Below are 23,320 nucleotides of genomic sequence, written 5' to 3'. Positions count from 1 at the left end.
GTCATTAACCTTGATTTTCAAGTATTTAATAAGTTTATGAATTTGTATTAGGAAGCTATATCGAAAACATTTCTTGATTGTAAATAATACTGATATTACTAGGCTAATCAAAAGAGACACTTCAAAAAGCATATAAGCAGGTGTAGGTGCGCACTACTTAAATACTACCTAATATAAAGGGCTCAAAATTCAGTCGGTATGGAAAATAATCGATATTATATTGTCTATTAAAAATTTAATACTGAACTTCATTCAACAATAAAGGAATAAATAACATTAAATGTTTTATATTCTAAATATATTTTCTATTAGTTTAATCATATACATGGTCAAAAAGAATTTTATGGATAGTTTCAATGTTTTTCCCAGCCATATTCCAAACAATAAACTAATATTAAAAAATAGGATTTTTATGCATATTTTATTTCAAGCTAATAAATAATATTTATTCAATCTGAAAGTTATATCCTAAATAGTAGAAATATAGCCTTTCCTAAATTTCAGATCCCTTTTTAAGCTCGTTACATTACGCTTTCTTTTAATACTAAAGATTTTAGTTTGATTAATTTGTAAAATTAATTGTTGGTCATTTTATACCCGAAGTTATAGATTACAGCTCCATCCAGTTGTTAATACAAAAGGAAACACATTCATTTTCTCAATATTAGCTTGACTAAAAAAGAAATGCAATAAAAGAAGAGACAATAAAAAACATTACAATATTTTTCTCTATTATGGCTGGCAAACTAAATGGATTTAATTTACTAACGCTTGGTGTGATTACAGTTCTTGGCATATACACCGGTACCCTATTTTTTGAACCAATTATCCTCCAACAGTTAGAAAAAGATAATAACCTAAAAAAGGGCATGCAAATTCCCAAATATGATTCAGATGGTAATCCAATACGTGAAATTCCAAAATCTTTACAGCCGTTAATGAATAATGAGCCAATTGAATCTGATAAGAAAGAATGAGGCCAAAAGTGTAAGAAATTCTAATGAATCAACCGGTTAGAATCTAATAGAAAGATATTTAAGCTCATGATGGACGGTTTATATACGTTGAAACTGATACAACTAAAAACTGTAATACTGTTTGTTGGTAATTAAAATATACGTTACTTTTGAATATGAAAATGAAGAAAATATATTATTAATGATTAAATAGTCAAAAAGTAAATATGTTTGAAAATATATAATACCAAATCTGTAAATAATACTACAATGAATATATTGATGTTTTATATATATATATATATATTTTATTTCCTGATGCCATTACTAAATTCTTGAACATCATTGTTTGAAGATATTGATGCAATTGATGAGAATTGTGCATATTCTGGAGGATTAACGTATGGAGGTAATGGTTCTTTATTGATTTTACCAGAAACTTCATTATTTGTTGAATTTTTTCTAATATTTGATTTTGATTGGACAAAAACTTGAGCATTTGGTATTCTAATTTCCAGGTTTTTTATTAGGGAAGAATGTGATTCCGTAGCGCATTTCCAATCTGTCAGCATTTGTAATTGATAGCTTCTCTTTATGGTACATGTTCTAAAACTATACAGTCTATTGCCTCTATGTTTATAATTTTCTTCATTGAATCTGATTTTTTTTAATATTGGATGATCCCAAAATTTAATATCAATTTTAAATATTTTAATTGGTTTATTATTAATCTTTGAAAAAGTATCGATAATCTCAACAGAATTCCAATCTACTAACCCATTTAAATTAAAATCAGGGAAAGTTTTAGGGTCAATTTCAATTAATCTTAACGAAGAATGGTTTTCATTTGAAATATTTTTTGATAAGTAACTTGCATTTTCTAGTAAATTGATTTGTAATTTTGTTAATTTTATAAAATCTCTTATATTTGTTGGTAAGTTCGTTATACCATTATCCATTGGTTCTAGAAGTAGAGAGACGTTATCGAATTTATTTGAACCTTTACGGAAAAAATAATCGTTTCTAAAATTTTTTCTTAAATTCTTCCCAATGGCTTGTAAATGAACGTTAAACTTAGATATTGTAAGATGTGTCACGGAAGGGAATACAATTGGTAAATTCAATGAATTATAAGGGTAATAAAGGTCTTGTTTGACAATTTTTTTATTAGATAATTCTTCATTTGATAACATTTGCTCATTCAATAAACCTGGAAGATCCACAATTTTAATACTAGATAAATTAGAATTCAAAAAACTTTTTTCATTTTCTAAATCTTGATAATCGTAATCCATTATCAAATTCTTGTAAGTTGGTATAAATTCAATTTTTTCGATGTGTGTCACAAATCTATCAAATGGCTTAAACCAATTTGACGGTTTACCTAGTTCTACTTTAACTTCAATCAAATAGAGAATTTTACCCATAGAATAATAATACAGATCCAAGTTATCTATTTTTAATAAATCTTTATAATTTAAATTGAAGCTTGGAGGTAAATGTACATTTCTCTTTAAGCGGTTGAGATTGAGATTTTCATTGCTTGTGATCTTGATGCCACGTTTCGAACCGAAAAAAGTTAATGAATCACTTGAATGGTTAGGGAAACATTTCGGTGTGGAAGGCCATTTGTTTAAATTGAAATTATATTCATATTGACCTGGCTTTAACTTGAAAGGTTTAGGATTTCCCTCTAGTGCATTCCAGACATTATCTGGTGGAAATACTCTTGACTGGGAATCTACTGTCATGTGATACTCATTGCTATCTGGCAAAGGTATAAGAACTCCGTTCTGGACCACCGCAGCTGAGCCTGCGTCCATCTTCGTCGTCGTCTCCATAAAGGCTTTCAGTTGAACCTTAATACATTTAATAGAGGAAGATTTGTTCAATGACAGGCTAACCATTCCTGCGATAACATCATCACTCGTGTAGTATTCATTATTAGTAGGCGGATTTAAAGTTAATTTTATCTTTGGGGCCATTTTAAATACTAGAACAAATAATAATAGTTTATGACCCGCTTATATTTATTTTCCTATTCTTGTAATTTTTGATGTAACAGTAACAACAATAGGACTTAAAGTGGGAATTGTAATTACTAATATTTCTAAAATTTTCGTGTTTCTTTTATACTTGAATATTCAAACTTTATTACACTTAAAACCTTAGAGTAAGACATTAAAAAAAAATAATTCAACAATATTTTGTATCACTAAAACCATTTAGAAGTCTAAGATTAGTCAAAATATTAAGCCTTTTTCTTTTGTTAATCTTAATACGAAAATGGAATATTTCATAATGGATTTTTCAAGCACATGGTTATTTAATGCAGAACCGCTAAGTAAAATGCGTAATTCTGCTCCCCAGAAATACTCAGCGATTCCCGACCCTTTTTTTAAAATGAAAAATTCCTTGTCTGTGATTTACGGCCCCACCATACATTCCTGAACAAAAATGGAACTTCCCGCGGAACTTTATGTATCCGTCACGTGAGCATTTGCAAAGTATATTGGCCGGGAAAAAGCCAAGGCTCATTGAAAAAAAAAAAAAGTAAATAATAACACTAATTAAGAGGAAGACACCCTTTAAGAAACGTGACATAAGTTCATCGCGATATCTTTCAAGTCTTACTATAAGGCTAAATATACATATATAAATATCTAATGATCATTAAACCAGCATATCCATTATCTACTGCGGTCACGACGGTAGCAGGCTTTCATACTGTGTCAAGATGTGCACTCCAGGGCCGTATATATAAGAACGTCCTAGCTAATGCCCCTCCAAAAGACTACGAGATCAAGCAGCTTCTGAAACCTGTTGGTGTTTCACAAGGTGTTTTGAAAAATGGAGTGACTCGTGGCGGTAATGGATTCTTAGATATGTTTAATAAAAGCAAAGTGACTAAGCGTACTGCTGAGCTTGAGAAAGAATATACACACTCTGGTTTTTACGGGTTACACGTGTTCGAGCAAACTAAAGGTAAGGTATTTCTTGCTCCTAAAGGTCCTTGGGCTGCTCCCACTGCACAATACTTCCCACCTGTTAAAGCCAAAGTAATGTTCTCTAAGAACACTACTGAAAAAAACGCGCCTACGTTGCAGAATATGTTGCAACCCAATGGAGCAGTTGTGGCCTTATTCTCATCCCAAAATGGGGCTTCAATTGTAAGTTCATGGATTAAAGAAATTCAAAATTATATGAACCGTGATAATGCTAGTGTAGAAAACTCCGAAAATTTAAAGTTACCGGTAATATATCTAAATATGATTGATGGAGCCTTACCATCTTTGCTTTTACAAGCTTTTGGGAAAAAACATATTACAGACATGTGTAATAATACAACAGATAATATTAATATTGATTATTTTTTGATCGGCAATAAAAGACAATTATCATTTACAATACAAGAACAACTTCGTATAAATAATAACCATACAGGTTATATTTTCATTCTTGATAAAAATCAAAAAGTACGTTGGTTAGCATCAGGCCCGATTGATCATCCACTTACCAAGACATCAGATGGTGACAATAGTGAACTAAAATACTTTATATTCAACAATCAACCTACTAAATAAAGAAAAATAAGGCATTGACATATATATCTATATATATATATATGTATTTATTTACTAGTAGGGTGAAATAAACACAAGCAGTAATACATATCTTGTAAATAAAAAAAGGTTCTAATTATTATTTTCTTTTTTCGTAAAAATTGTACGTTTTTTAAAAACGAACTAAATCGTTGAACCCATTGGCCAGACGGAATTGAACAGCTTCTAAAAACTTGAAAGTATCAACGTAAGAGTCTCTTGAAGTCTTACCAGTGGCTAAAGCTAAATCTTTGGTCATGATGCCATCAACTTGAACAGTCTTTAAGGTAGCATCTTCTAATAATTTACCGAAATTGACGACGTCCAAAGTTTCATCTAATTCACCTCTTTTAATTAAGCCTCTACTCCAGGCGAAGATTGATGCAATGGAATTGGTACTTGTTTCTTCGCCCTTTTGATATCTTCTAAAATGTCTAGTAACGGTACCATGAGCGGCTTCACTTTCAAAAGTTTTACCATCTGGGGAAGCCAAGATAGATGTCATTAAACCTAATGAGCCAAAACCTTGAGCCACGATATCACTTTGAACATCACCGTCATAATTCTTTAGAGCCATTATATAACCACCTTTGGATTTAATCATTTGAGCAACCATATCATCAATCAAACGGTGTTCGTATGTAATGTTTAATCTTTCAAATTCCTTCTTATATTCATTTTCATAAATTTCTTGGAAAATATCTTTAAATCTACCATCATATTTCTTCAAAATAGTATTCTTAGTAGCCAAGAATAAATTCATATTTTTATTGACAGCAAGATTGAAAGAAGAATAAGCAAACCCTCTAATAGAATCGTCAGTGTTGTACATACCCATACCAACACCTGGGCCTTTGAAATCATAAACCTTGTAAACATCTTTAGCCTTTGATGGGTCCTTTGGTGTAAAAATCATTTCCAATTTTCCCTCGCCAGGAACAATAAAGTCACTACATTTATATTGATCGGCATGCGCATGTCTACCGATAATAATTGGCTTTTCCCAAGTGGATACTAATCTTGGAATTCTTGGAATAATAATTGGTTCCCTAAAGACTGTACCGCCAACAATATTACGGATAGTACCATTTGGAGATTTCCACATTTTCTTCAATCCAAACTCCTCTACTCTTTTTTCATCTGGTGTAATGGTGGCACATTTAATACCTACACCATACTTCTTAATAGCTTCTGCAGCATCAATTGTAACTTGATCATTGGTCTTATCACGATTGGTAATGGAAAGATCATAATATTTCAAACCCACATTCATATATGGTAAGATTAAACGATCTTTAATTTCAGACCAAATAACTCTAGTCATTTCATCACCATCTATTTCAACTACTGGCGATTTGACATTAATCTTCGAGATCCCAGCTCTACAAGCAGAACTAGAAAAAAGTCTGCGGATAAGCATGATTAATTAGTGTTTGTAAGTATCTTTAAGGATATTATATTTAGTCTTCAGTTTGAACTCAACCAATCTGCGAAGAGAAGTACCAGGAATGACGATAACCTATGAGCTTTTTATTATTCTTGTAATTACGTCGATGCTCAACCCTTTTATTGTGAAACATAAACGAAAATTAAATAAATAAATAAAAAAATAGGAAATTTGTAACGTATCTTTTAGCGTATACTAAGTGACTTAATTTTTTTTTTTATTTTTTATCATGTTGTTTTTATTCGATTAAGTGGGATTTTACGTCAAATCCCTATTTCCAATTCCTCGTTTGTTTTCGAATATCCGCTTATGCATTATATTGTACGGTTAGAATTATTTTCGCCTACAACGGCAACGGAGTCGTTTCTCAACTAGGACTATCGATATTTCAATCTGGTAAATTTCGGTCCGCGCATCATATCATGTGTTAACTGGATATATGCTTCAAATTAGATGAGATGAGTCAGTTTCTGAATACTAATCAAATAGTATTTTCTGATGAAACAAATTTCGAGTGGCAGTTGCAAACTAAGTATGTCCCGTAGTTGGCTTATCAAAGTATATCGTCTCACATCATAGAATGGCATATGATATCTTTTAACGCCTGTTGTTTCACGGGATTACCATCTGCCTTTTTAAGTGATTCTTCCAATAGATCTTGTAATTCTTTGAGAGCAATTTTCAATTGTTCATTATATTCTTTTAAATAAGTATTTATATCTGTTCCGCCATTATCCTTAATATCTTGAGATAATTGTTCAAAAGTCTTTATTTGCTCAAGGATCTCATGTAGATGATTCTCACCATATAGAATCGCTTGGCATTTTTGTATTAGAATAGACCGGAAGTTATTATATTCATCTAGTGTGATATCATCTTCCTCGTCAGTATCGGATTCATTATCAGTCATATCGATATCCATCTTTGGCAATTTCTGAATATCATACATTAGATTTCTTAATGAAACGCTTAATGAACTATCTTCACTCAATTGATTGATTTCTTTGCCGATCAAGTATTTTGGAAGATCTCCCATTAAAGTATTAATATTTTCTAGTTGTTCTTTTCTAAAAGCCATTTCATTATCGTATATTGTTTGAACAATTTTATCCTTTTCTGTTGGTTTTATCGCATCCTCTCTCTTTTGCTGGTACTCTCTAAGTAGATTTTCTTGGATATCTGGTGGAACACCAATTTCGTTTAGTTTTGATCTATATATTTCTAATGGATCTTTTGTGACGATCGCTTCATCAATATAGTTGTTAATTATACTGTACAAATCAGACATTATTATTGACAATAAGGATTTACTTGTTTAAAATATGAACTGTGAATCAAAATGTAATAAGTCGTAAGCTATTGATTATGTCATGTTTATTTTTGTTTACACTTTTTTTTTTGGCTTTTCATCTTCAACTGAGACTTTTCTTCAAGAGAAAAAAAAACGCGTTTTTTGATGTCTTATTTGATGCGCCAGAAAAAATAAATATTATCTTAATATTATTTAGAATATAGAATATTGTTCAAATTAGAAGTCACCTTTCTTTACCCATTAATTTATTTCTAAATTATTAGGTATAGACAGGATGTTATTAGATAAATATATTAAATAAGTGTACAAAAATTATTATGTATTATAAAGAATTAGGATTTTATTAATATATTAGGTTGGTATAATAAAGCATATTTAAGGTTATATTTTTCTTTTAGAAAAATAGTTCTGCTGAAGAATTGTCTTTTTTTTTAGTTTACAATATAAATTTTGAAAATTTTGAAAGTTTGGGATAAATTTATAATCTTTTTAACGAATGTGGTTGTTTTTTCTTGGAAAAAGCTTATTATACGATATAATACTTGTCTCTTGGGATACCAGTCTTTTCATAGATAGTGGTATCATTAGCAGGCATCATGATCAATCTTAATGGGATATAGGTGTTAGAATCATTGGATACAATACAGTATAAACTATACCATCCACAACAAGATGATAAAATACCAAAATAACCACCAGCCATGCTAACTTTATTATCTGCAGTAAATGCACCGATACCTAACATTAAGAAAGTTAAGAATAGGAAAAAGAAAAGGAAAAATACAGCCCATGCACTTTTCAGACTCCACAAAGTAACAAAGAACGTAAAGACACACCAGGCAATCATGAAAAACCCTATCGCATTATCTAACATTTCCGTCTTCTCTCCATACCCAGATATCGAATGGAATTGATCTACATTAATACAACCCCAACTTAACCAGAAACCACCATAAGTAAAGAACACGACACTACCATAGGTATCACCCTTGATAAAACATAGAATACCGACAAGCATTTCAACAACACCCCCTAAGAAGATGTAAAGAGGAACAAATAACTTAGCATTAGTAACACCTCTAACATTAGCACTGACTAAAGCTAAAACAAAGAAACTCAATGAATACGAAGAAAGACCTAAAGGAATTGGATTAACAAAATTGTTAATAATATCAGCACCACTACTAGCAGGGACTTCTGGTTTGTATTCATTAAAGTCTTCCTTCTTTTGAAGAGCATTGAATAGATTCACAACGTCATCTTGTTTATAGATACGAGGGCCGATGGAAACATATTCACCATCAACAACGACATTACCACCTCCTTGCTTTTCATCGTAAGTATCATAAGTGTCATCTTGATTATCTTCTACTTCATCTCTTGTGTTAGCAGTTGTTGTTGAGACATCATCACCTTCAATATCTGTTGAATGAACAGATTTTGGCATTAGGAATTTTTGATTGTTTTGTTTTGTTTTAGTGACACTAAGAATAGTATATTATTTGATACACGTTAGGAGTTAAAACCCTTAAAAACTAATTTAGCTGTATTAATCCTAATTGAAGCGATTGATTCTCTTGAACTTTATAAAGAATACAAGATAAAAATGTTTAGAAATAATAAAACAATTGATTTTAACGGAATGAAACAAATGATTGTCTCTTAGAATGAGGTGGAGATCAAGGTTTATATATTTGAGATATTTACTCAAAAGAGATGTCGAGATGTCTTGAAAAAATTTTTATACAATGTAGTACATACACCATTGCAATTTACCACGTTCGTCACTTCTAGTTTGGATGTGTTTTCGTTTTGGCTTTATCTAGGGAATGCAATGGGGATGGGGTAGAGTTTTATTTTTTTAACGCTGTTATGATGGGAATAAAAAAAATTAGCCCAATAAGATGTCCAAACCTTAAAAAAGCAATCCTAATATCAGTTTATACCTACCGAGGGTAATGAAGTCACACAATCCCTTATACTTCTGAGTAAAAATGAAAACAGTGCTTTACCCAGTTGGTGTAATTATGTTCATTTAAAGTTAGTTTGATTGTTTGAAAAATAAGTTTTCTAGCCTACATGTATAGTTTTGGGTAATTTTAACTTATTGAAGAGTAAATAAATCAGAGATCCTACAAAGCTCTGTAGGTTTCAATGTATATTTCGTTATTTGAAAGAGAAATCAAAATAAAAGAAAAACAACTAAAGTAGACAAACAGCCGTTCGAGAGGCCAGTCCCAAGAGAACTCCTTTGTTGCAGGCAAGAAAATAATGAAAGTCTTGTTCATTATTGAAAGTTTGTTCACGACGCACGGCTTTACATATCTAATGCTCAATTTAGGTTGAAAAGAGGAACCTCCATTCGATTTCCCAAAAGTTATATAATTACTTGTTTATTGACCAGATGCTGGAACATCTTTTGTATTTATTTATTTAGGTGTTCTTTATTTATTTATTATTAAATAATACAATACGGTAGGCACTCCCACTTTTCCTAGGGAGCAAGCCAAGTTCGATATGGTATTGACTTCTTCTGGGTAATATCATCAAGAAAGTTCTAATGAAAGGAATCATCTGAACTTTCCTATATTTGTTTTCTTTCGTATATCCGTCTTTAAAACCGTTTTGTCTTGGCTGTTATATTTACTTTTTTCTAACAAGGACGGAAGTAGAGTATAATAATGATATGCTTAGTACCCTTAAAAAAATGTAAAAAAAAATAATGGTTTAAAAAAAGGAACGATACATTGATACAAGCGGATTCCTAGCTATGAACCGAGAGAGTTTAGTCGCAAGATTTCTTATTGTTAGCTCGTTGTAGTTGATAGCAATGGAGCACTATTCTAAGATTTGGCAAGCTTAGGATTGGACAAAGCGGAATCATATTTCAGATCGTGTTGTTACGCACTTGTAGATACAAACCTGCGGGGATCTCCAGGCTGCATTAATCACTAAAGTCCATTAATAAAAAGTAAAAGAAAAAAGCTTCTTGTAACACCGTTAACTTAATCGACGGTGACATATACTCTTCTTGTAGCATAGAATATGCATACTTAATTAATTATTGTGAAGGTAAAACTTAGATAATTACGAATGAAGAACAGTAGCAGGAGTCAAGTGATATTTAATAGAGCCTGCAAGGCATCGTATTGATATTCAAAATTCATTGGCAGAATATAATGCAAAGTAACTCACTTTTCTTTTTTGATGTCACCGTATTGGGATACGGATGCTACACTCCTCAATAGTCCATTCCACATGTGTCGAGATTGATACTAAATTTTGACACTTCTAAACCAAATAAGAAAAAAAAAGGAAAAATCAAGGAAGCCATTAAGAAAACTTTACTTAACGACACAAGTAAATTGGCATATTTAAAACGGGAATGGAACAGATGATCACCGGCCACAATATATTGATGGTGAATCGGTACTACTCTCTAATATGGAGATAAGAATTGTTTTCAATAAAGCATTCGTTGCCATGAAAAAAAGCCCCTCTCATTTTAGATCCGACAATCAAACTTCGGCGTGATGGAACTTTAAAAAATTGGGAGCTATTTTCTCGTTTATCTGTTCTCCTTAATCATTTACCTTTTCTCACGGTCAAAAAAAAGTGATAGTCTCTAGACTCATATAAACCCGCCGAAAACTATTAAAAAAAGACAAGACAAGACAAGACAAAAGCTAAGCTAATATTAAATTATTAAAATAAAAAAAAATTAAAATGTAGTAAATTTTTTCTATCATAAGAGATCTCTTTCCAAAGGAAAAATCTATTCTGCCTGATTATTCCGGAAACGCACCTTCAGGGAAAAAAAGCTTTTACATCTAGATTTTGTTTTCTTTTATAGCCAAATCCGGGCTGTTTTCCCAATTTCCGGCCATGTGCGTTTTATTAGAGAAATATCTGGTCCGATGACCATACCAGCAGTTTCGCATATGAGGGAACTGAGACGCGCATCGATCTGAAAAATTTTTCATCGAAAAAAAAATTTTTTGAAATTTTTTTTTTCAGTAAAATTTTCAACTCGTGGTCGTCGCTGCAGCTTTTGTCAGTGTGCCTCTCGATGGGCATCACTCTGTAGGTGCATACCTTTCAATTCTCAGCTGGCACTACCTTTTCCTCATTGACCATCGTTGACCAGCCAAAGAAGTCCAAGAGGTTAGTTCGTAGTATAAATATCTATATATAAGAATGATGGTGCAATTATAAAAAACTCTTAGTTTTTCTTAGTAATACTTCTTAATTTATTCCTTTTCTTTCATTTAGGTGAGCTTAATCCACAACTAAACGAAAATAAACTATCATTAAAAATGGTTGCTTTCACCGTTGACCAAATGCGTGGCCTTATGGACAAGGTCACCAATGTCCGTAACATGTCTGTTATTGCCCATGTCGATCATGGTAAATCTACTTTATCCGATTCTTTAGTTCAAAGAGCCGGTATTATCTCTGCTGCTAAGGCTGGTGAAGCCCGTTTCATGGATACCAGAAAGGATGAACAAGAAAGAGGTATTACCATTAAGTCTACTGCTATTTCTTTATACTCTGAATTACCAGATGAAGATATGAAGGATATCAAGCAAAAGACTGAAGGTAACGCTTTTTTAATCAACTTGATCGATTCCCCAGGTCACGTCGATTTCTCCTCTGAAGTTACTGCTGCTTTACGTGTTACCGATGGTGCTTTAGTCGTCGTCGATACCATTGAAGGTGTTTGTGTCCAAACTGAAACCGTTTTGAGACAAGCTTTAGGTGAAAGAATTAAGCCAGTTGTCTGTATCAACAAGGTTGATAGAGCTTTATTGGAATTACAAGTCACCAAGGAAGATTTATACCAAACCTTTGCTAGAACTGTTGAATCTTGTAACGTTATCATCTCCACTTACTCTGATGAAGTTTTAGGTGACGTTCAAGTTGACCCATCCAAGGGTACCGTTGCCTTCGGTTCCGGTTTACACGGTTGGGCTTTCACCATCCGTCAATTCGCTACCAGATACGCTAAGAAATTCGGTGTTGACAAGGTTAAGATGATGGAAAGATTATGGGGTGACTCTTTCTTCAACCCAAAGACTAAGAAGTGGACTAACAAGGAAACCGATGCTGATGGTAAGCCATTAGAAAGAGCTTTCAACATGTTCGTTTTGGACCCAATCTTCAGATTGTCTACTGCTATCATGAACTTCAAGAAGGATGAAATTCCAGTTTTGTTAGAAAAATTAGAAATCAACTTGAAATCTGAAGAAAAAGAATTAGAAGGTAAGGCTTTATTGAAGGTTGTTATGAGAAAATTCTTACCAGCCGCTGATGCTTTATTAGAAATGATTGTTATGAACTTACCATCTCCAGTTACTGCTCAAAACTACAGAGCTGAACAGTTATATGAAGGTCCAGCTGATGACAAGAACTGTTTGGCTATCAAGAACTGTGACCCAACTGCTGACTTAATGTTGTACGTCTCCAAGATGGTTCCAACCTCTGATAAGGGTAGATTCTACGCTTTCGGTAGAGTTTTCGCTGGTACTGTTAAATCTGGTCAAAAGGTTAGAATCCAAGGTCCAAACTACATTCCAGGTAAGAAGGAAGATTTATTCGTTAAGGCTATCCAAAGAGTTGTCTTAATGATGGGTTCCAAGGTTGAACCAATTGACGATTGTCCAGCTGGTAACATTGTTGGTTTAGTCGGTATCGATCAATTCTTATTGAAATCCGGTACTTTGACTACCGATGAAGCTGCTCACAACTTGAAGGTTATGAAGTTCTCTGTCTCTCCAGTTGTTCAAGTTGCTGTTGAAGTTAAAAACGCCAACGATTTACCAAAATTGGTCGAAGGTTTAAAGAGATTATCCAAGTCCGATCCATGTGTTTTGACTTACATGTCCGAATCTGGTGAACATATTGTTGCTGGTACCGGTGAATTGCATTTGGAAATTTGTTTACAAGATTTGGAAAACGACCACGCTGGTGTTCCATTGAGAATCTCCCCACCAGTTGTTGCTTACAGAGAAACTGTTGAATCTGAATCTTCTCAAACTGCTTTGTCTAAATCTCCAAACAAGCATAACAGAATTTACTTGAAGGCTCAACCAATGGATGAAGAATTATCTTTGGCCATTGAAGCTGGTAAGATTAACCCAAGAGATGATTTCAAGGCCAGAGCTAGAGTTATGGCCGATGAACACGGTTGGGATGTTACCGATGCCAGAAAGATCTGGTGTTTCGGTCCAGACGGTAACGGTCCAAATTTGGTTGTTGATCAAACCAAGGCTGTTCGATACTTACACGAAATCAAGGATTCCGTTGTTGCTGCTTTCCAATGGGCTACCAAGGAAGGTCCAATTTTCGGTGAACAAATGAGATCTGTCAGAGTTAACATCTTAGATGTTACTTTACACGCTGATGCTATCCACAGAGGTGGTGGTCAAATTATCCCAACCATGAGAAGAGCCACTTACGCCGGTTTCTTATTGGCTGAACCAAAGATTCAAGAACCAGTCTTCTTGGTCGAAATTCAATGTCCAGAAAACGCTGTCGGTGGTATTTACTCTGTTTTGAACAAGAAGAGAGGTCAAGTCGTCTCTGAAGAACAAAGACCAGGTACTCCATTATTTACCGTCAAGGCTTACTTACCAGTTAACGAATCTTTCGGTTTCACTGGTGAATTAAGACAAGCTACTGGTGGTCAAGCTTTCCCACAAATGGTTTTCGACCATTGGGCCACTTTAGGTACCGATCCATTGGACCCAACCACCAAGGCTGGTGAAATTGTTTTGGCTGCTCGTAAGAGACATGGTATGAAGGAAGAAGTTCCAGGCTGGCAAGAATACTACGACAAATTATAAGAATAGAACTCTAAATTATATTATTTATTTGTGCATTAATTCGCTTCTATATAATTTATTTTCTTCTAGTTGTATAAAAATTTGTTTGTAGTTATTTCCTATTTTAAAGAAAATCTGTGCGTACGTTTCTAAAACGTTACTAGTATGTAATTGGTACCGAAAGTTGAATAACGTTACACTTTCGGGAATAAGTTTCCCCGGCATAGGGAAGTAGTAGAGTAGTAGTAGTAGTAAATTGTGTGATGCGGAGGATACTCCGATAATATGGATGGATGAGAGAGAGAGAGAGAGAGGTTGTAAAGAAGTGCCAGCTTTGTAGAAAAAGTGATGGAAACAGAATGAGTCTTGGTGTAAAATTTTTTACATTTGCAACTTGAGCATGGTGTATAACATTTGAAAATAAAGAATGCACGTTTGATGATTCTTGACTTATTAAAATAGTAAAGAAAATTACCAAATTGTAAAATAATAAAACAATTTTCTTTTAAAATGGAACAACACTATAAATATTTATCATATATACTGTCGACTCCAAGTTAATATATATATCTTTTAAAAAAAAATGATGGAGCTAATTTCACATTCGTCATTCACATTAAAAAACTTGTTCATTTAAATCATACAAACACATTCATGTAGAATGATAATTTCTATATACATAATGAATATCTATACCATCTTTGAAGATATGAGCAATCTCTTCCAAAGACAACCCTTTAACTTCTGGATAAAATTTCCAAACAAATAGCCAATTCATGATGGTAATAAAAGTAAAGCAAAGCATTGTATTTTCCGAACCAAAGGATTTCATAGTGGTTAAGAAAGAAATGGAAATGAGAGAATTGCTCAACCAATTTGTACATGAAATGCATGAAGATCCAAAGGCTCTCTTATCCAAGGGTAAGAATTCTACACTACTCCAGGGGATATACCCCATTGCTAGGGCGTACGAGGCGACAAAGAGGCATAATGAAGTGAGAATCAGATGAGTATCGTTATTACGGAATGCAATGCTACTGATCATTAGACTAAACGTCATGAAAGGGATGGTGATTAATAAGATGGTTCTACGTCCAACGGAATCGATGAAATACAAAGCAATACAAGTGAAAAGACAATTTGTGGCGGCAATGAGTAATGCTGGGAGTAAAGGGTTTTGAGAAGGTTGTAATTCTTTAAAGATTGTCGCGGTGTAATACATGAACGCATTGAACCCTGAGATTTGTTGGAAAAGCATGAGGGTGCACCCAACAAACAACGCTCTTTTCGTTGGAGCAGTGAGTTCTTTGAGAGAAGTGGTGGGGCCTGTTGTAATGTTTGTTTGCAAGAGTTTTATTTTGAAATTCAACTGGGTTGTAGTGGCAGTTGGGTAGATGATTGATAATGTTTTGATTGCATCGGTAGTGTTATTTTGAGATAATAACCATCTAGGAGATTCTGGTATGAAATCCAAAACTAATAGGAAGACGATTGCCGGAATAGCCGCGAACGCGAACAGATATCTCCAAGCGTGAGGTATTGTTAGACAAATCGCAATAGCATACGAGAACAATTGGCCGAATGTAATCGAGACGACGTTTAACGTAAGGATCTTACCTCTAATGGGTGCCGGCGCCATTTCACTCAGATAGACAGGAATACATTGGGCCACCGTTCCTATAGCCAAGCCTACTATGAATCTACCGATGACAAGGTAAGTGAGAGTGGTGGACAGAGCCATCCACAAAGACGCTATGATAAAGATGCAGGAGCATAATGCAAGGGTGAATTTTCTTCCGTAATGATCCGCCAAGGCGAAAGCGATAAGAGAGGCGAGGAATGAACCCAAGCTGGTCATGGAAGTTATTAGTTCCTTGTGGAAGTTCGACAGGTCAATAAGGGAGATATCATTTGGTTGTAAGTTTGCCAACACACCTGAGATTATGCCTGTATCGTAGCCAAACAGAAGACCTCCTATGGTGGAAGAGATGATTATGAGAAAGAGACGTTTATTGAACTGGACCGGTAGATTGTCTATGTTATCTATTGAAAGAATAGAGTTTTGAGTGGTTAGTGATTGAGCTTGGGAAGTGACTTGACGATCTGGGATGAGTGCTTGTGATTGTGAATAGTCTTGGAGAGCACGATCTGTCATTAAGGGATGATTGATTGATTGAATGAATGAATGAGCTTTGGATCTCCGAAGGGCAGTTTTTTGGTATTTCGGTTCCGGTTCTCCTTAAAAAAGACAGCTCGATGGATTGGAAAGAAGAAAAAGCGTAGCAAAAAGAAACGTCAGCAAGAAATTAAAAACACACCGATTGGTCAAACGACTGAGAAAACAAGTGTTACAGTATAAGAAATGTGTGCTATCACTTATCAAGAAAACCATCCAGCCTGTTGAGTGTTGCGAACACATTTTTCTACTAAACAAGAGCGTTGCTGATGGTTATGCCTGTTATTTTAACCCAGTACAGCGGGTCAGATGCACCGTGATCTGCAACCCGAATTGGCGCAGATCGACGCGAGGATCGTCGCCCCTTGCAAGCAATTTCTTATTGCCACGAGGAACTTCCAAAGGGCTGTGACACATCATAAACGTCTCAAAAAGGAAATGCAGGGCAAGATCGACCGTTATAACCGCCTGGCATCACGAACGAAAAGCGAGTCTGCTAAAGAGGCGCATGCGGCTGACGATGTGTCACAAATCCGGTCCCATTTCCGGTCCCATTTCCGCCATTGTGACACCCACTTACGTCAGCAGCTGCCACTAATACACCGGCTGCACCACTTCTTTATCACATGCATTCTGGCCAGACTCGTGCAAATCCATTGCCGTGTTCTGGCCCTGATGTCATTTCCTTCTTGCGTCCGCGGCTATTCTCCTACAAAGAAGTCACTTTTGCCCAAGGAACCAGCATAGGACTTCTGGCTCCATCCAGACACCCGCAGAGCCGCCACTGCCTTATTCGTCGTCTCCATAGGCTCTCCCCACTTTGAAGCCCCGCTCTCTTTGTAGGTTTTTTATTTTTCTCTGTCTCTGTCATCTCGGCTTGCTAGCTTCCATCCGCTTCCTTCTCCGCTTCCTTCTCCGCTTCCGTCCGCACTTCCATTTCCCGCTCTCGCTTTCAGCTCAGGGGTGCCCGTTGCCCCTGGCGCCTATATAACTAGCCCTCTGCCCCATTGCCAAAAAACCCTTCAGCTGGTCGAGAATGCACTCCGCTTCAAAAGACCCCGCTTCAAAAGACCCCACCACCGCCACCGCCACAGCCCTGGCCACCACGTGCCACGCCCTTGGCCCTACGGCCATCTCTGGCCCCACCTCAGCCCCGTCAATTAGTCTGCCGCTGGTCGTTGCCCATTGTGGCGCTGTACTAAAACAGCCACCCAACCTCCGTACACCCGGGCTTTTCCGAGTCTCGGGCAGCTCTCGGCGGCTACGAACCTGGAAACTTGCGTTAGCCGCCGACGACTGGTCTGTCGTCGGGAACGATCTTTCCTGTGCCGATAGTCATCATTCACATACGATACATGATGTGGCAAGTTTGCTAAAGGCCTACTTGATAGGTCTAGACGATTGTCTCGTTGCCAGTGATAATTTTCTCGCGTTTGTGACACCTCTACAGGATAACATTCAACTTCAACAGACACTCTTGGAGAATATACAAGTTCAATTGACTAGCACAACAGATGACAAGACACAATACTTGATATCTGGGATTGAGGTGACGCGGTTGATTGAGCACTACCAACAACTAATAACCACAGCTTTGCCCCAGCACTCGATGCATCTTTTCATCTATCTGTTAGACTTGCTGAGTATGGTTGCGTCGTACTCCCGTGTAAATATGATGGATAGTTTCAACTTGTCAATCATCTTTCAGCCATCATTCCTCTCGTCACCGTATCATAGTTCTAAAGATGATATGCAACTGGCAAGACTCGTTATTCAATTTCTCATCCAGACGGCAGACGTTCTTATACCAAGAATAATAAAGACTCTTTCACAACAGTAAGCTATGTAACTACTACTACTATATATATATATGTATGTATGTATGTATGTATGTATATAGTGCAACCACAGACACCCCGCTATATATATCACGCCACGCTTAATCTAATTCAATAACATCATCATTATCATCATCATCATCACCATCATCATTATCGCCTATCTTTACCCTTTTCCTGTCGGCATCGTCTCCACTATCCAACGGACGTTTGTCGCCAAGCTGGTTGTCCTCGGGCAAATCATCGTCCAAGATAATCACACCGTCATTTGCATCGGCGTTGGCGCTTATCTCCGACGGCTCTTCTTCCTCCCGTACTGGTGTTTGTCCCTCGATATATTCCGCGGGTAAATCGGGCAAGACTAATCTCTCTTGGCCCATACTCAAATACAATTCAATAGGCTTTCTTATTTGATCTTCATCCATTTCATCACTGAATAATAATACACTACCTTCTTTCAACCCCATTTCCCCTAACGTTTTCCCTTGTAAATCATCGAAATCATAATCAATCAATAGCCGTTGGTCTTGTGTATCCATTAATGATATATCTTCAGGAAAATCATACTTGCCTCTCAATTCCTCTACCAATCCACCCAACGTAATTTCTTTCAATCCATCGTCACTCATCTTCACAACACCTCTTAATACTCGGCTACATACTACACATTTACAATTGGGTCTTGCTAATTTAGGATTAGATAGATACCGATCGTTAGAAATATTACTTGCTTTGGATGTAAACGCCATGTTGATATCCAACACTCCTTTGTCCTTCGTCTCGGGTAACAACTGCAAAACACGCAACGAAATTAATGAAGATAACCCAGCAATAATACCATTGGTGCTTGCCACTGCAGGAATAATATTCCCAGCAATCTTCTTGATATCAAATATACTCTGTACGGGGATCCCGAAGATTAGACTACGGATATTACTGGCACTACTGACAAAGCGTAATGTATCTTCATCATCTTTATCAAACTCAATCCCTTGTGCATTTGCCTCCGCACCTATTAGTCTCTTCATCAATCTCTTACTGCTGTTGATAAACTCGGCTATTTGTTCTTCCAAAGTACCAACTTGATCTACACTCAATAATAACGTCTCGTCATATTCACCCTCGAGATTCTCCTTTGCCAATGCAACAGGCTTTGTTCTCCCATTCTTCCATAAATTTTCAATCTTTAATAATTTTGCAATATCCTCTACGAACAATTTTTCCAACATTCTCGTGACGCGCTTCATATCCCCACTACGAACAATATCTTGTAATTCCTTCAATTCTTGACTTTCTTCTTGGATTCGTTTGATTTCATCCACATCATCACTACCCCAATCCTTGGAAGTTTCCCCCTCTTGTCCCTCTCCTTCACTCAAATCATTAAATAATTGATTAAACAGAAAATCTTTGGCCCAAACAACACAATGTACGGGTTGTGAAGGTGTACTACGAATTGTGCATACAGGATATGTCTTGGGCGTTTCTTTACTAGTACAATCAAAACATTCACTTTGACCGGGAATGATTGGTTGAATGTATCCATCAAACCCAGCAGTACCACTTTCAATTAATGGTTTTTTCAAAAATTGACTAATCTTATTCACATACCGTCTAGCGGCCAAATTATCCAATGCATTGAAAAGTATATCAAATTGATCAAACCAATGCAAGGGGAACTCCTTTGTATCCATGATATTCCCTTGATACGCTTGCAATTTAGAATTATTGCAATGTTCCACAGCTTTCACCGCCACACTGGATTTACTTTTCTTGATATCCTTTTGTCTAAATAAAAATTGACGGTTCAAATTAGAAAGATCAATCGTGTCCAAATCAACTACACTAATCTCTCCAAAATTCATTAAAATTAAATCTTTTAGCAACTCGGATCCAATCCCACCAGCACCCACTAATAGACATCGTATTTTACGCAATCTCGCATATTCAGTTTCTCCTATGATTTGAATTATATTACTTTCTCTTACCATATCGAACTCTGATCTAGATTTGATTCAATTGAGTTGGAGCCAAAAAAAATTTTTTTTTTCTTCTTCACCTTGTATTAAGCTTACCGCTGTGCATCATCATCACCATTTTATGTTAAAAGCTCTTATTTTTTTTTTTTTTTATTTTTCATTTTCAAACTATAAGCATCGCGTGACCACACATTTTTTCAAGAAAAAGAAAATTCGAAGAAGTAAAACACTCACGGTGGGGGTCGAACCCACAATCTTCTGATTAGAAGTCAGACGCGTTGCCATTGCGCCACGCGAGCTCTATTTCTTGCAAGCTGAACTTTTAAGGAATGTTGACCTGTACTTACACAGCCACGTTTTGCATATTATATTATAATATGATTGGCATGATAATTGGTTTAATTGTTGTAAAATGTTTACTTTTATGTGTCCCAATTCTGAAGATATCCAATTGTGTGTCAATGACATAAAAATATGATCATAATATTGAAATATAATACTATTTATTGGAAAGATGTCTACATAGCTTAATTGTTAATTCCAAATGTTTTGTAGTCTATTTGAACCAACTTCACTATATTCGATATCAATTTGTATTTAGTTCTCGAAAAATACAGAACAAATTTATATTTGACAAAATATAATATCCTACTTTCCATATCTCTTAGAGGACTTGTGAAAGGCCTCATAGAACTACAATTTACATCATCTGGCTCTTTACCTAATAACTTTAAACTAATGGATACAAAATTAATAAAGTTATTTGTTTTTCAAATTATATATTGATTTTGAATATGTTGAATAATATACAAAAGTTTTCTTACACATTAGAGAAACTCTTTTTGAACAATTTAAGATAAATATTTTTCTTGTTATTACTTTTTTATTGTTTTGAGATATATATAATACTTTGTTATATATAGTTCAAGTAACGGAGGTGAATGCTCTAAATAGTGTGTATACTCCTTACTTGTCATATTGTACTGGTCACGTGATGGTTCCTGGCTCATGTTATAAATTTTTTTGCAATCTTATTGATAATTACAAATAACTTTATCTATTACCTGATAATTGAATGAATAGTTCTATATTTTAACTTAATGATACTTAATAATCTAAATAACAGTATTGAAGAATAACTGTTTGATAATAAAAATAACTTACAAAAATAAATAATTAAATAAATAACAAAATTATTTCTTTCGCTATTTAGTTTCGTGTATCCTGCTGTTCTGTGCTTTTCTTACTGATGATAACTTTCTTCTCTCTATTTTCTCATTCTTTTCACTTAAATTTATTCACATCTTCTTGCTTATCGAAAAATTTACGGAATGTGTCACACATATTTGTAATAACTTCCATTATTAATATGTGGCGTAGTGATTGTTAAAGTCACGTGATGACTTTCTATTCAGATGAGATGAGATCTACAATAATATATAAACACGAAGATGAAAAGTTTCCATTATGACCAAGATATTTCGAGAAAAGAAGGAAACAAAAAGTATCAACAAAGAGTGGTCTGGAAATCTGGAAACTAATATTATTATATATTATTTATCTAGATACATTACATACCAATCAAATTATATAGTCCTTTAAGTTAAAGACTTCATTGTTGTTATCACTCAGGAATTAGTACAAGTAACTATCGAAGATAGAAGGCGTAATAATTACTGATAGAGAACAATCAAAAAAAAAAAATAATTACAGTGTAACAATTTTAAGCTTTGCTACTCCCAGTAGTATATCTTTTTAGTTGCTAGTTTAATACCAACGGTTTATTAAACTATACAACTATATACCTGAGTCTATGTAAGTTAAATATTATTATTATTACGTTCCGATTTGTTCACTATACACTTCCATCTTTTGTATTTCGTCCTTTTTGTTTTCTGGTTCTTACCTCTTTGTTCTACCTTAACCCTCTAGTTTATTCCTTTTAGCTTTAGATTCTTAAATATAATTTATGTTCATGATTCACTTACTTGTTAATCTACCTGTTCATTCCGTTATCACGTGATCCTTTTTATACACGTGACTAACGTAGCTCACACAAAGTGACACCAGCTACGCGGCAGCTCACGCAAAAAAGAAACGACCCCAGAGAGGATTGAACTCTCGATCTTGCGATTAACAGTCGCACGCCTTAACCAGCTTGGCCATGGAGTCGTGTTTTTCTTGTTTTGGTCTTTTATTGTTTTGGGAAACTTGATACTTTTGGATTTGGATAAGTAATTTGTTTTTCACTGAAATGGGAGTACCACTTGTACTTAAATACTAACTTGTTTTTTCTTTTAACTATTAATTAATATGAACGAATTATAAACTTATGAATTCTTGACGGATAATCGGTCCTAGTTATACGTTGTCAAATAGAACCGTTTATCCTGAATTTTAGCTTCTGAACTGTCAAGAAATTGCATAATTGTAAAAGTAGGTGATATTATGACTCATTGTCATTGCTGGAATATGATTATATCATTTTCTATTAAGTGGTAAAAGACTTTTTATCACGTGGCTTATTGTTTAAAATGTGTTTTTCTATTTATATCGAAAAACACTATTTAAGAAATATATTCATTTTAATTATATTATTTACTATATATGTCTAAATAAAGTAATCGTCTTTATATCTTAAACACTGTATAACAATGTCTAACTCTATTGAATCCCAGTAGTCATATAGCTATGTGGGTGCATGACTGTGTGATTATGTGACTCGTAGTCACATGCTTGTATGGTTGTTTTGCTTATAGCTTAGACATGAAAATATTACTTTTTATTAAATTGTTTAGTTGACTTTTTGAACTACTTAGAATATGTCTACAACATTTTTCTTGTTTTCTGTGGTATTACAGATAGAGCTTAGAACAAAATAGCTTAGTTCCTTTAAATATCCAGAATGTATAGAACTATTGACAAGGGTTTACATCAATGGATATTAGACGAGTTTATATACCAGTTGGATTGGTATGGTAGCGTCATTCCAACTAGAAACGTGTCTATTTGTTGTAGAAACGAGTTATTTGATGTTGGACCTCAGAACATGAGTCATGTGCCTTGGTTGACACGTTACTAACTATTAGAATACAACATTTTTGTTGTAAAACCATTTAAGCACCGTCACCTTTCACGTAATACTTACAGAAAGTCGGTCCAAAAGAAGTCTCGAGAAAGGACAGG

The 23,320-nt window shown here is 34.7% G+C and overlaps 10 protein-coding genes and 2 non-coding genes across 12 annotated transcripts; 4 read left to right on the top strand and 8 right to left on the bottom strand.

The window, feature by feature from the left end:
• Positions 1-734: 734 nt before the first annotated feature.
• On the top strand, positions 735-977 carry ECM19 (Ecm19p; the record flags this gene model as incomplete). Its single annotated transcript, XM_004178065.1, has 1 exon — positions 735-977. One exon carries the CDS (start codon positions 735-737, stop codon positions 975-977), a length of 243 nt encoding a protein of 80 aa, XP_004178113.1.
• Positions 978-1,264: 287 nt separating this feature from the next.
• ART10 (Art10p) lies at positions 1,265-2,941 on the bottom strand (the record flags this gene model as incomplete). The annotated part of the gene is made up of 1 exon (XM_004178064.1): positions 1,265-2,941. One exon carries the CDS (start codon positions 2,939-2,941, stop codon positions 1,265-1,267), a length of 1,677 nt encoding a protein of 558 aa, XP_004178112.1.
• A 681-nt stretch (positions 2,942-3,622) lies between these two features.
• Positions 3,623-4,540, top strand: ATP10 (Atp10p; the record flags this gene model as incomplete). Its single annotated transcript, XM_004178063.1, has 1 exon — positions 3,623-4,540. One exon carries the CDS (start codon positions 3,623-3,625, stop codon positions 4,538-4,540), a length of 918 nt encoding a protein of 305 aa, XP_004178111.1.
• Positions 4,541-4,691: 151 nt separating this feature from the next.
• Positions 4,692-5,978, bottom strand: IDP1 (isocitrate dehydrogenase (NADP(+)) IDP1; the record flags this gene model as incomplete). The annotated part of the gene is made up of 1 exon (XM_004178062.1): positions 4,692-5,978. The coding sequence occupies one exon, from the start codon at positions 5,976-5,978 to the stop codon at positions 4,692-4,694; it is 1,287 nt and encodes a 428-aa protein (XP_004178110.1).
• Positions 5,979-6,573: 595 nt separating this feature from the next.
• On the bottom strand, positions 6,574-7,293 carry NKP1 (Nkp1p; the record flags this gene model as incomplete). Its single annotated transcript, XM_004178061.1, has 1 exon — positions 6,574-7,293. The coding sequence occupies one exon, from the start codon at positions 7,291-7,293 to the stop codon at positions 6,574-6,576; it is 720 nt and encodes a 239-aa protein (XP_004178109.1).
• Positions 7,294-7,843: 550 nt separating this feature from the next.
• TBLA0A07990 (acetate uptake transporter family protein) lies at positions 7,844-8,764 on the bottom strand (the record flags this gene model as incomplete). Its single annotated transcript, XM_004178060.1, has 1 exon — positions 7,844-8,764. The coding sequence occupies one exon, from the start codon at positions 8,762-8,764 to the stop codon at positions 7,844-7,846; it is 921 nt and encodes a 306-aa protein (XP_004178108.1).
• A 2,869-nt stretch (positions 8,765-11,633) lies between these two features.
• TBLA0A07980 (elongation factor 2) lies at positions 11,634-14,162 on the top strand (the record flags this gene model as incomplete). The annotated part of the gene is made up of 1 exon (XM_004178059.1): positions 11,634-14,162. The coding sequence occupies one exon, from the start codon at positions 11,634-11,636 to the stop codon at positions 14,160-14,162; it is 2,529 nt and encodes an 842-aa protein (XP_004178107.1).
• A 631-nt stretch (positions 14,163-14,793) lies between these two features.
• Positions 14,794-16,296, bottom strand: CIN10 (Cin10p; the record flags this gene model as incomplete). The annotated part of the gene is made up of 1 exon (XM_004178058.1): positions 14,794-16,296. One exon carries the CDS (start codon positions 16,294-16,296, stop codon positions 14,794-14,796), a length of 1,503 nt encoding a protein of 500 aa, XP_004178106.1.
• Positions 16,297-17,353: 1,057 nt separating this feature from the next.
• On the top strand, positions 17,354-18,157 carry TBLA0A07960 (uncharacterized protein; the record flags this gene model as incomplete). Its single annotated transcript, XM_004178057.1, has 1 exon — positions 17,354-18,157. The coding sequence occupies one exon, from the start codon at positions 17,354-17,356 to the stop codon at positions 18,155-18,157; it is 804 nt and encodes a 267-aa protein (XP_004178105.1).
• A 99-nt stretch (positions 18,158-18,256) lies between these two features.
• Positions 18,257-20,146, bottom strand: UBA2 (E1 ubiquitin-activating protein UBA2; the record flags this gene model as incomplete). The annotated part of the gene is made up of 1 exon (XM_004178056.1): positions 18,257-20,146. One exon carries the CDS (start codon positions 20,144-20,146, stop codon positions 18,257-18,259), a length of 1,890 nt encoding a protein of 629 aa, XP_004178104.1.
• A 215-nt stretch (positions 20,147-20,361) lies between these two features.
• TBLA0Atrna18R lies at positions 20,362-20,433 on the bottom strand. The gene has a single exon. It is a non-coding gene; the product is annotated as a tRNA-Arg (tRNA).
• Positions 20,434-22,232: 1,799 nt separating this feature from the next.
• Positions 22,233-22,306, bottom strand: TBLA0Atrna11N. Its single transcript has one exon. It is a non-coding gene; the product is annotated as a tRNA-Asn (tRNA).
• Positions 22,307-23,320: the final 1,014 nt, after the last annotated feature.

The sequence above is a fragment of the Henningerozyma blattae genome, chromosome 1 (assembly GCF_000315915.1).
Source record: "Henningerozyma blattae CBS 6284 chromosome 1, complete genome".
NCBI lineage: Eukaryota > Fungi > Ascomycota > Saccharomycetes > Saccharomycetales > Saccharomycetaceae > Henningerozyma > Henningerozyma blattae.
Note: the sequence above shows the minus strand (reverse complement) of the source record. Positions and strands in the feature narration are given on the sequence as shown.